Source organism: Anopheles maculipalpis, chromosome 2RL (genome assembly GCF_943734695.1).
Source record: "Anopheles maculipalpis chromosome 2RL, idAnoMacuDA_375_x, whole genome shotgun sequence".
Classification (NCBI taxonomy): domain Eukaryota; kingdom Metazoa; phylum Arthropoda; class Insecta; order Diptera; family Culicidae; genus Anopheles; species Anopheles maculipalpis.
Window position 1 is genome coordinate 4,724,181 of NC_064871.1, and position 13,201 is coordinate 4,737,381.

A 13,201-nucleotide genomic window follows, 5' to 3' on the forward strand; every position below is an offset into this window, starting at 1 on the left:
TTGCTTGGGTGCTCTTATCGAAAGTTAAAAACGCTCGCTACCCTACTCACACACAACGAAAGCAAACGGCAACGTTCGAAAGGCGCGCATGAATCAGACGGCGCTGGAATTCTTCTTACACACTGTGTGATACATCATCACACATCCACCGAGCAGTGGAGTATGTTTGCGCGACACAGGGTAGATAAAAATAAAAAAGTAATCAAACGCGCGTTGTTTACATACATATGCTGGCATAGCAATGCTGCTCTTCGCCTAACCCCCACAAGACAGCAATTCGGGGATAGACACGGACTGGGGCACAGGGAATCACATTCGTCTTTTGAATGCTTACAAGCAAGCTATCAAAAGAAATGTCAGGCGCTAGTTTAATCTAACCGTATTTCTTGGTTTACTTTTGTATTTCTGTCTCCCCATCAGCAGAAGAACTTATGAGCAGTGGAGTATAAGTTGACCCGCTTTGTACTATAGCGTGTGTGTGCGCCCGCCTGTGTGATTGAACCATGGAATCGGAAACAGACGACAATTGCTACGAGCGGAAAGACATCCCGGTCGATAGCTTCGGTGGTGGAGACTTCTACCACAGCCGGGACGTAACGACCCGTCAGCTTAATCGCCACCACCTGGCGAACTGTGTGACCGATCGGCCAATTTCACTGCCGGCCAAACTGCACACTCCCGACGGTGGAATGTGCAATGGCGGTGGACGCGATCAGCCCGACATGGTCGACAGTTCCTCGCTGATCAGACGATACGCCGAGGTGACCAAGTTCAAACAGGAAGCATCTCCCAGCCGCGGCAACAGTGTTCACCGGCTCTCGAAAGGGTAAGCGAGTGTGAGTTAAAAGTAAAGTATGACTTTAATAATAACTTTACACTTCTCGTTCATTCCAGGAACGCGGAATCCTCACTAGCGATGGCCAAGAAGCGATTGAGCTCGTTGCATTCCAGCGTGCAGCAGCCGGAAGTGGAGTCAATGGACGATGACATGATGCCACTGCTGTCTAGCAATCGTGAACTCTCTCAGGAGGAGCTGTATGAAGTAAGAAAATGGGGTAGAAATCCTCGGACAAAAAATGTGCTAATTAGTGTTGGAAGATTCGGCACTCGGAATATTCGAAGATTCAATTCCTAGCAAGATTCGAATTCGATTAGTTCCTAATTGAAGGATTCGATCCGATTCGAATTCGGACTCGTTCTGAATAGGATACTTTATCTTTCATGACATTAAAACCTCACCCCACCATCCTCCAGACTCCCACACTTGTTTTGATGTGTTTTTCTCCTATGCTTTTTAGTCACACACATCACTTGTCTCCAGCTCGGAAGGAGGCATTATGGCTGAAGGCGAAGAAACGTCCAGCGATGAGTCACAGGAATCGAATAGTTCGGCTAATGCAGCTACCGCGATAGTTATGAGTCTGCTGGAACGTTTGCTTCGTTCACATCCGGTATGGTTCTTGCCTGGCATTCAGCGTTCCGGTGCGATTCATCTGCTGCAGGGAAAGGAGGAAGGGGTATGTAAGAAAAGACTACAACTTATAGCAACACCGTCCACACAGTGGTACTAACACATTTGTTTTTCTCCCTCGTGCTTTTTGATAGACGTTTATTGTCCGCGGTTCTAGTCAATCAAAAACGATGGCCGTTTCGGTGCGATTGCCGGTAAACGCTGGCCCATACATCGAACACTATCTGATCCAATCCAACAACGGAAAATTGAGTTTGGAAAGTTCGCGCTTCAAATTTGATTCCATACCAGCGCTCATCGCGCACTACACGCAGTGCTGCGACGAGCTGCCCGTTCAACTATGTCTTCCGGTGGCATTGCGTGAGGCGAAAAATCGTCAGCAACTTTCATCGCTAGCACTGCTGGGTCAAGAGTTCTGGCGTTATCCAATGGCCAGCTCGCCAAAACCAAAACCAACCACCACCGTACCGGCGACACCGTCCGTCACCTCTAGTCACATGAACACCCCGTCTGAAGCGACACACTCGAGTGGTATCGGCATATCCGTACTTAACCACACGCCGCTTGGTCACGCTCCATCCGGGAGTGGTGGTGTAACGTTGGGTGCGGGCGGAATGGTGAGCACTTTCGGCGAAACACCGACCGACACGTTCTCCACGTTGAGCAGTTTCACCGTCAGCAATGGGCAAACGCTGCTGAGTCCGGAATCGATCGATAGTGCCATCATGATGTCACCGATGGATCCGCACCAGCATCAGACGGGTATCATAGGCAAAACGAGCACGTTTAAAGCACGCAAACAGCAGATAATTTCACCCATAACGACGCAGCACGAGGTGGAAAAGCAAATTGAACTGTTTAACGCAAACATACTAGGGCACCACGGCGGCGGACATTCGAATGGAGATGGCACAGGTGGGGAAATGACTAGCTCAACCTCATCGTCCATGGAGAGCAGACAAGGTGATGTGGTGCTGAACAGTACACTGGAAAGGAAGCCGCGAGCTCCGAGACCTACGCCACCGAATACGCTCAACATTAAGCCTATACGGTAAGGACGATTGATGTGAAGTTTGTGCAGTCGCTGGTACTAATTCGACTGATTTCCCCCTTTACAGAAGTCCACCGGCACCACCTGCAAGACGTATCAAGCTTCAGATTGCTGAAAACAGTCCGACGACAGCTGAGCGCACCACGTTCATGCTTCAAAAAGACACAAACGTTACGCCAACAACGGGCTTTCCGACCAGAGATACAGCATTCCAGCGCCGAGAACCGCCGGCGTTGATCACTGGCACTAGCAGTACGGTGTGGTATTGTGATACGGACAAGGTAGCGGATGGGCAGGAGCAGCAACCTGCGGGTCATGCGATCGATCACAAACCAGCGCACGACAATCATTGCTTCAGCGTACCGGCTAGCACTCGTGTGAGCCGTCGTAATAAGCGAAAAGAATCGAAACATTATCAGGTATGTGCTGGCCGAGAGTCTTTGAGCGGTTACCACTTCTTGTAGCCAGGAAGATAAATTCCAATATTTTTATTCAAATGGTAGGAATCGGATATTTTGGAATCACCAGCTGTCTACTGCCGAAGTACTCTCTTAGATAAAATCAGCGATTACGAGGACATTTGGACACAGGATGCTAGCAACAAAGGCGATCGAAGGTCGCTACTGGGCCAACGCCACGGAATGTTCGGACACGAAGATTTAAGTAAGTTGCATGGAGAAATCCTTCAAGATTATGTATGTGTTTTAATGTTTCCTTTCTGATCCCTTTTCTAGCTCTTAAAGGACTCGTTTCCCCATCAATCGAATCGATGAGCTACAGACAGGGTAAACTAACCTCCTACCGCGGTTCGACCGCGCACGGATCGCACACTTACTCCGTGGACAATCTTGCCGTTGGTATGAGCGGGTTTGATTCGGCTAGTGATCGTGCCAGTACACCGACCGAAAAACCAACCCGCCCACCGGTAGCGTTGAAAACGTTTTCACCAATACCGAAGGACGTGCGGCAACGATCGTGTATGAACATTTCGCACACCACCACAACACCCGCCGGGACACCGGTCACGCTCGAGGACGCAATAGGGGGCAATAGCCAGGAGCATAAGCAGACGAGCCCATTCTACGCGGATCCGGCCGATATTTTAAGCAACATTATCCGTCGCAGTCCTTTGAATCGATTGGCTTCCTCGAACAGCAGCCAGCGCCATTCGGAACCACCGAAGCAACTGTTTGTTAATGAGGATATTCTTTCCTCCTCGACGGTCCACCCGTGGGGAAACGGAAACGGATACAATGTGGCCGCATCCCTGGACGAATTGGCGTTGGAGAAACATGACTCGATGCTGTCGGGCGTACGAATGCAGGAGCTGAGTATTGGCGGAACGAATGATTACGATTCCGACATTCGGTGGAAAACACCCACCACTTCGCTGAAGACTATTGAACCGATGGTAAAACCACACCAGAAAAGTACGGAAAGCCTCATGGTGGGCAGTAAACCGACCACGATACATCAGATCATTGCGAAGAAGCTGCCAACGCTGAATTTGTCCGAGCGATTGTTGGATGGTATTCTGGCGAACGATAGCGGCATAGGGAGTACGGGCGAGTCAGGTTTCGGAACGTTGGGTAACAGAGGACAGCGTAAATCGGCCTACGATAATGTGGAAAAGCAAGCGAATGGTGTGTATTGGTTGAAAGTGTTTGTGTGCGTAAAGGATGAGATATATTTTTGTATCTCTTTGTATCGCTCTTTGTCACAGCTTATGCATCATCAGCCATCAATAGTGCACACTCGGATGATGGCACCGTTTTCTCTGAACCGTGGGATAGCTCCCAGTGGGACACTTTCCTTCCCAACGAACGTGAGTACATACGCTACGTTAAGATGTTCTTTTCAAAATGTGTTCTAACTGTCCCATGTACGTTGTAGAATCTTCGATGGATTTTGCCAATGTGGGTAATAGTGGCTATGACAACAGCAGCAGTTCGGTTGCCAAAGAAAATCGCTACCGGAAAGAAGTACATCAACCACAGTTACCACAGTCACAGCAAAAGGTGGCCACTATACTGCGATCTCGCAGTTGCCGCGATCGAGAAATTTTATGTAAGTAAAAAAAATCTGTTTTTTTTTTTATTCATAAGGGACGGCCAGGCCGTATTGCTAAAAAAATATCTGTTTAATAGTCTCGGATGTAAAATATTTAGTGTAAAGTAATTCGGGTGGATGCATGGTAATCGGTGAGGATGTAGCGGACGGTGATGTCAACGTCATAGAAACTGCAGAGTCTTCCGATCTTCCCATAAAGCGGTGTTGTGATTCATGGGACGGATTTCGTTGCTGAGGTCTAGGTTGTGCTAGGTGCCAGGTGTTCCAGTTTTGGGCAACTATTGTGTTGGTCGGGTGGCAAAAAACGATTGCTGGAGACGCAGATATGGAGTCTTGGAGCTGAATGTTTAGGTCTTTGGAAGTGCTGTGTTCCAGGTCGGTCAAAACACTGGGTCTCTTACCTGGGCCAGAGATGGGAGTGTCTTCTACATCATACATCATACAACCACTAGCAGAAACATGTCCTCGATCTTCTTCATGGTTCCAACGGATGTTCAGTTCTCAACCTTAACGTTATAACCTCTAGCATTAACTGGATAATTGATACACAAGTACATTGATCCAACAGCCTCACTCTTTCATTCCGGAGCTTGAACAAGCGCCTTGAGCAATCGTATTCCATTTTCCGTCCATTATTTTTCTGCTTAGGTAAAGTTCTATCAACAAGCACTCCAAGTCGATAAAGGAAACGAAACAACGATTAGGGTAGAAGAAAAGGATAAGAGATCAGGGTACCGAAAATAAACAACCGACCCAAGTTATGGGGTGGTGGGAATTTTCCACAATTGCAGTGAATGTGTTCCGGATCTGGGGAAAACCCGACACAATTTACAGCTCCAGGTAGCTGTAAATTGTTACGGGAATTTCGAACGCTTACAGGACATCGTAGAAACAACCCAGGGGTTATTTTTGTTTCGAAAAAGACCTTTCTCGTATCGTATTGCCGGATGTGTTTAGCAATGTGTTGCAACCGCTTTACCGTAACCTACATAACAGTGGCAGGCTGTTCAAATTCAACAGCTTTATTGCGTCAGCCACCCCACATCCTAGGGAGAGCATCGATCGATCTGACATACATTGTAATGAGATCAACGCGATCGTGTGGTGGCTAAGCGTAATAATGACGCCCGATAAGTGACGAAGCCTTCAAGCCGGCAACATACCAGGCCAGAAGGGTGTGTGCGTGTGTGTGTGTCGATGTGCGCGCCCGGTCATAATGTGCATGCTCTTCCGCTATCTTTTGATAGCTGTCGACACTCCCGAGAGCTTCCACACTCATCGGTGTTCGAAAGAAAATGTCTGATAAGTAGCTGCTGCTATATTTGCACAATGATTACTTAGGCTGTCTACGGGGACGGCGGAACGGAACGGTACGCTGGAACAGTAGAACGGTGGTTTGTTTATTTGCCTTGACTTGCCTTGAAACGTGTAAATTAATGCACTATTTGCATGGTTTTATTGCGTATCGGTTCGGGTGGATGGTGGACGGTGGAGTGGCAGTTGCCTTGAAGACCAGGTCCCTTATTTCGGGCAGTTTTCCAGATAGATCCGTCCGCATTGGGAAAGCATTCAAGGCGATGGGAGTTGAAAGAGGGAACAAAAGGGAGGTAGGAAACGTTGAGCTAATATATTCATGCGAGGATGCGTAATTTATTGTGAACTTGATGAGTTGTTCTTACTCATGGCCGTATCGGCCAGTTCCAAGCGTCTTTACGTGTGTGTGTGTGTGTTTGTGTGTGCGTCTTGTGGAAGCAGACTTTGACACTTTCTTTCTTTCTTTCGTATGCGCATACGATAACGACAAGGCCACACGTGGGGAACCGTACGCGCTATAGCTCAAGAGCCTGCAATTGATGAGCCATGGGCTCAGTTCGATTGTGATCTTCACGGGAAACGGTTCGATCGATGGTGATTGGTTTTGGCACGTGGGCGTGGGAAAGCGTAGCCATCGAGGGCCTTTGCGCAGAACGTGCCTCTTGAAGACCGGACAAAAAAGAAAACGTCTGACCCCGTCCCCTCGACCAATTCTAATGAGAAACTATCGTTTCCGCCGTTTCGTGCAGTCGGGCAAAAATCGTTTCTCTATCTGCCATGCGGTGGTACAGAAGGTGGTCACATGCAAGATACGTGAACCGGAATGAAGCCACCGTGATGAGTTGCATCTTCGATGACGGCAACGGTAACGATGGGGTTAGCTCGTCGCTCCCGTCGTCGAGGGGTTGCGGATACGGATCTTCTCGTTGCGGGACAGTTCACCGAGCACGGCGAAACAGGCTAACATCGGTAAACAACGGATCTAGCCGTAAAGCCTCTCCAAAGAGTGGGTTAGTTACTGTTGTATCAACGCCATTACGCCACGAAGGTGAATGCCGCCGGCCAAAAGTTGATTTAGCTAGTGGTGCTAGGTCCGATAACGGTGGTAGTGTTGGCAAACAGCAGCACCAACTAGAAAATGCGGCCTTTGCTCAGTCGCAGTCGTCAGTACGCGGTACACGGAAGCGCCCAGCCTCCGAAGATGTGAAGTGTTGGCAGAAGAGCCATAGCTTACAGGCTCTCGCCAGTAGTACAACCGTCGGTAGTGGTAGCGGATTTGAGCGACTCTTTGGAGCGTTTTGCGTGCAGGACGGTCTCCCGGTACCGGAGTGTGAATATTACACGGGCAAACGGCGTACAACGGTGACAGATGGAAACTTCTGTTCCGTGCTGCTGCTGGACGGTTGGTGTCGGGTTGAATATGACGAATGTTATCCATCGTCCTCGCTTACCGATACTACGATCATGATCGACGACTCGGCGCTGCTAGATTCGGCACGGTGCGATGCGGATGTAGAGCAGCTGTTTGGGCTGGACGAGCAGGGCAACATCATCATCAACGTGGGCCACATTGAGGAAGAGCGTGGCCGTACGCTGCTGGTGAAAAAGCGGCGATATCGCAAGATATTTAGCCGACTTGATCAGGGCAAAGAGATCAACGAAACGACTCGGTTCGATGGGATGTGGCACAAACTGGTACACAAATTGTTTACCTGCTGTGAAGAGAAACTTGTGCGAGGTATATCCGCTTTGCTGTGTGTCAGTTTAGATGTTCAAAAATTATATGAAATAGTAGAAAACAAAGATGTTGCCCTTGATTATTAATGTGTTTTGTGTGTATTTTGTCTTTTTATTCTCACAAATTCCAGGTCATCCACGCAATAGATCCTCCCACAATGGTCCCGGTGAATCGATTGCCACGTACGCCTTCTACCTTGCGAACAAACCGGACTCGACGTTCTCCCGCAACATCAGTAACTTTATCGCCTGCACCAAGGAATCGAAAGCTGCCCCTCATCCGCAGGTTGTGATGCGTAACATGCGCCAGTTTATGTCCGGAATGAAGAACTATCTGGTGAAGCACGGTGAAGGTGACTTTGGTGGTGAGGTGCAGAAGGCCCGGGCACAGCTGAAGGCGGACGAGTTTCTCAACCTCGACTCGATACTGGAGGAGGTGATGCACAAGCTGGTGATACTGCCGTTGCGCGAACATCTGTACGGTTTGTTCGTGGATTACTACAGCCAGTCGGGTGACATACAGCTTATTGTGGAGAAGGTCCGGTCAACGGCGGGGCGCGGACCGCTTGCATTCGGTATCAAGGTAAGTGGGTCGGCGGTGGGCTGATGAAGGACGCAAGATAAAGGTGTATTTTGCATGTTAAGGAATTTCTAGAATGTGTTTTGCTGCTTTTGCTCGTTAATTTGGCACCATAGGTTTCTTCTTTTGGATGTCGAGGCCATCGCTACTTGTTTGATATAATCTGGAACTATTATTCATCTCTTGTAGACACATCTTGAACGGGCTAGATTGCTTAAAACTCTTCATTATAAATTTGGATACGAAGCAATTGGTTAAAAATCCTGGTCCGCTTCTGAACGATTGTGCCCAATCTCAGATATATAACATTTATTCATTTCTGTTGGCTTTAACCTGTAACTCATTTATATAAATTTCTTCCCTCCAGGGCAATGTGATACCGCCGAGCCCTACAGCGATGCGACAAATTGCAACACTTTTCGTGCGCCTTCAAGAAGCCGAACTACCCCTCGCCAAACTGGACCTGCTTCTTGCCGCAGTTTCCACAATTTTCGAAGCAACGACATGCTGCAACGGACAACAGCTAAGTGCGGACGATTTTTTGCCCGTGCTGGTGATGGTTGTAGCACACTGTGGATTCATCGGTGCCGAAATTGAGGCCGAATATATGTGGGGATTGCTGCAACCATCACTACTGAGCGGAGAAGCTGGTTATTACTTAACGGCTCTGTGCAGTGCGGTGCATGTGCTTAAGAACTTTAGCCTCAGCGAACAGGAAGGAGGAACATCTACGCTGGATGTAAGTAGCTATAGGCAAAAAGGCAGAAAAGGTGAGCCAGAAAAGATTTTTATAATCTTTAACGATAACTTTTCATTGTACAGTGGGATTCCTCTACCATGCCAAACTGTTCGTCGGTGCTACGGGTGATTATTCCGGATGAATACAACGGTTCCATACAAACCCGCACACTTCCAATCCGGCCGCATACCACGACGAAGGAGGTGTGCCGGATAATTGCTCACAAGGCGCGCATAACGAATGCCCAAGACTATGGTCTATTCAAGCTGATCGACGGCGAAGGTAGTAACGAAAACTGCTCTAGATCACCGGTACCAGAGAGACGATATCCATCTAACCCTTCAACGTTTTGTATTCTTATCCCTCCCCCAGAAACTCTTCTACATGACACGGAATGTCCGCAGGATGTTCGGATGACGGCGAAAGGGAAACATTTTATGATAGCATACAAACGGATTGACGCTAAAATCGCGTGGCCTACCGTGACGCCAAATAATGCTGTTGCTAGCAGCAACACACTGACCACTAGCACTACTAATACTACGAATAATACTATGATTACAACCACTACTACCACTACTACTACTACTACAGCGAGTGATAATCAACTAAAAGTATAAGCAAACAAATGCATTATAAGCTTCCATCGTGCGGTTAAAATTAAGTCTGATATACTCTTTTTTCCATATAAGGTCTCGTAATTCGCCGTCGTAGCATCTTCTTCACGTTCACTTCAAATTGTTTTGTTGGTTTTTACGTTCGAGTGATTTTAATCGTAATACATACATCTATATATATATTGTATACACATATAATCATTATAAAATCACATTATACAATCATCTACCCAGGACAGAAAGAGAGAGAGAGAGAGAGAGAGAAAAGAGCGAGAAGCTACATCATCATTGGTACACTTAAATTAAACTAAACAGCTTTTTGCTGATCTTCTGCAGATATGAGTACAGCGAAACCTCAGCTATATCGATTCTCGTAATTAACAATGCAATTTTGCTCTGGATTCGTTTTAGATTTTAATTCACTCACAATAACACTATGTACGTATATACTATCAGTACGTATCAGTAGCTGCGGCCGTACGGTTGTGTTTTCTTGTGGTAAAAGCAAGAGAAAGTAAAGATAATGATGATTTTAACACACATTAATCGGACGTAGGTTGGTAGAGTTTTTTTTACAGGCATTATACAGCTTGATAGAAGAAAGGGCAGAAAGATAGCTAAGCTAGAGGGGGCGAACGTGTTGGTATGCCATGCTCTGTGATGAAGCGCGTAAAAAACAGAACAAAAAAACCCCTATAGTCTTTCTCCTCCAATACTGCACCCAACATCTAATATCTTTTTTTTTTAAATAAGTTGTTAATAATGTGTTTTAAAAAAAGGCATCATAGAATGGAACTGTTTTATTTTACCTTCGTTCTCTCTTGGTTATACTTCCTTTTTGTTGTCCAGTCATCAAATGGCTGGATGATTTCGGAATCGTCGTTTCTTTTTTTTTTAATAGCATTAGACATAACTGTAGGGAAATTAGAGATCATGCAACAAGGACAAATGTCGCGCCAAGTGCTTCCAATTTAAACGCGCCTAGTCAGGCTTTTGTCCATGCGTATAGCACGCCTGTTCCGCTTGTGAAACACAATAGGAAATCTAATTTATTTGCTCCATCCCCGCCCCCATCCGTCTAGGGTTCGGGTTCGATTCTTTTTTTCCGATTGACCGTTCTCCCCCATTTTGCAAACGACAATGATAACGAATTGAATAAGGAACGAATTGTAGCGTAGTGTTTTTCATCTTTTCATACATCTAAAATGTTACTAATGTGTATTTCTAATCTAATACCGTACCTCTTGTTCCTCCTGGATCCGTTTGAGTGTGACCGGTTTTTCTTCTTGTGTGTTTCTCTTTGTGCGTGTGTGTGTGAGTGTGTTTTTTAAAATGAACAAACTAATACTAAATCAATATTGCGTATATATTCTACAAAAGAACAAAACTTTTTTCTTCCTAACAATTGCCAAATTAAACCCCCTCCTTCTCCACTTGCTGCTGCTATTATTGCTCACAATGATCGTGATCGTGTTGCGAACAAACTTACAAAGCTAGCTGAGCTAATGCGATAGTTTGTAGTAGGTAGTAGAATGCGGTGCGTAGCAACCAACCAAGCAAAACCAACACGCTCTATGGAAACGAATTGCTCAGAACAAAAAAAAAAAAACACTCACACAACCGAACACAGTAAGCAAGTGGTTTTCCTATCTTGCAAAATGCATTTACAAAACTAACATAAAACAGAGTGTAGAGTGTGGTAGATTCCGAGAGAAGGATTTCGCTAAAAAAAGGATAGAATAGGACGTGTGCGGGCTAACGTATTGTGCGTTGGGGCTCAGGTAAGAAGTTGATCTATTTTTGATACAGTTTGTTGACAAAGAAACCACTTAAAACAAGCAACACAAAAACAGAAAAAACGGAACGGCAACATAAAACAAACAACAGTATTACAGTATGCAGAAAGAATAGAAAACAGATAGATAAAAAATTAAAAAACATCCTCTCTTCTTCCCCACCTCCCCACCAAACTCCACTCAAATTCCCCCACTCACAATGAAAGCCCTCACCCGACCCCAAGAGCTGGTAGAGTAGAAGTAGCGAACAAGGAAAACCTTTAGATCGATGGAAACCAGAAAAAAGATTGAAAATAGTTCATGGAAAATGGAAGAGAGAGAGAGAGAGAGAGAGAGAAAGAGAAAAGAAGAGGTAGCAACAGAAGGAAATGTGAAATATCTTGCCAAATAGGGTATAGGAAGTTTTTTGGAAACATCTATTTTTACACCACACATGCGTATTTATTGCAGATATAAACGATAAAAATAAACTCTCTCTATATATATACATGCATAAGAGAATAAGGGTTATTGTAAATATTGTTTTCATAAAAAAATGAAAAAAATCCGAAAAAAAAGAATCCAATGATTCGCTTACAATTCGTTTTTTCACTTTTTTGTATACATATAGCTAGATTATAGTTTTCGAATACTTTATTTGTTCCATTTTCATAATTGTTAGGTTCACATGGTTCATGTAAAGTTACAATACATTATACATTATTAGTGCTTCGTTTCATTATTATATTGTATATGTATGTATGTATGTATGTTGGTTTTTTGTTATGTATATATATACTTTCATTTATATATATACATATTTAGCGTTGACCACAACCATCATTTTTCTTATATCAGTTTGAAATACTGCATCGTTTATGTGTGTGTGTATTATCTGTTTTCCATACTCTCTAAACCAATGTATCCAAAAACTTAAAAACTTAACCACTGTTTTGTTTGGTTTTTGCTCCTTTTTTGGTTTCTTCCTCCTGCTTACTTCTTCTTCTATCCACAAATTTTTATGTTTAAATGTTTATACTATATCATATCGCTTCAGACACGCATTTGCTATTCGTTCTTTTGTTTTGTTCTGTTTCGCTTTTTTCTTTTCTTTGCGCTTTCGTTTTTTTTTTTTTGTATAATAATACATCTGATTATAAAAAACTATGTTTCTTTCTGCTTGCTTTTATTTTTCCGTTTTCGTTACAGCGTGTTTGTTTTGAGTGGTTTCTTCTCTCTTCTCTTCTTCTTTCTATTCGTTTGTTTGGTTTCTTTGTTTTTCATATGAAAAATAAAACATCTCAAATTATACACACTTCACAACACTTTTTTTTTCTCTCCCCACATAACCCCACGTTTTGTATCCCCCGCAGTTCGTATAAATCGATACATACTTTCGGTTTTTTCGTTTTCTATACGTCTAATGGCTCACTCAATAGGTTTATTTGTTTGCTGCTGCTTCTGCTGCTGTAGCAGCGGCATTGTTTGTTGCTTGTATTAAAGGACGTAACAGAGATCCTTCGGGTATGGGACGCAAATTTAGTTCGTCCTTTGTTCCTCACACACTGTGTGGACGACGGTTCATCGCGATGGTGCGCGATCGCATTCTTCGCCACCATTCGGTACACAACCTAGTTGAGTTAGTGTTCATTAGCAAGGATAAGGTTTGGTTTGTGTGGTGTGTAGAGATTACTGCTACCGTTGGAGCACAGCTATTAAAACACGGGCTAGTTGCACACTAGTGTTATTCCGCTATTGGGGTTTTGGATACTTATCTATAAGTTTTTTCTTTCTTTTTTTCTTTAAAAGATAACAAATATATCCTTACAAGCTAAATTTCACTCGAA

The 13,201-nt window shown here is 44.8% G+C and overlaps 1 protein-coding gene across 1 annotated transcript; it reads left to right on the top strand.

Annotated features, from left to right (window-relative positions):
* Window positions 1-496: 496 nt before the first annotated feature.
* Window positions 497-9,668, top strand: LOC126556691 (protein sprint). The gene is given in 13 exon segments (XM_050212126.1): window positions 497-826; window positions 895-1,042; window positions 1,299-1,517; window positions 1,606-2,522; window positions 2,590-2,941; window positions 3,026-3,185; window positions 3,257-4,165; window positions 4,246-4,368; window positions 4,371-4,589; window positions 7,775-8,226; window positions 8,591-8,962; window positions 9,046-9,244; window positions 9,335-9,668. Coding segments are annotated over 13 exon segments (4,641 nt in total). The 5' UTR covers window positions 497-503; the 3' UTR covers window positions 9,583-9,668.
* The last annotated feature ends 3,533 nt before the right edge of the window (window positions 9,669-13,201 follow it).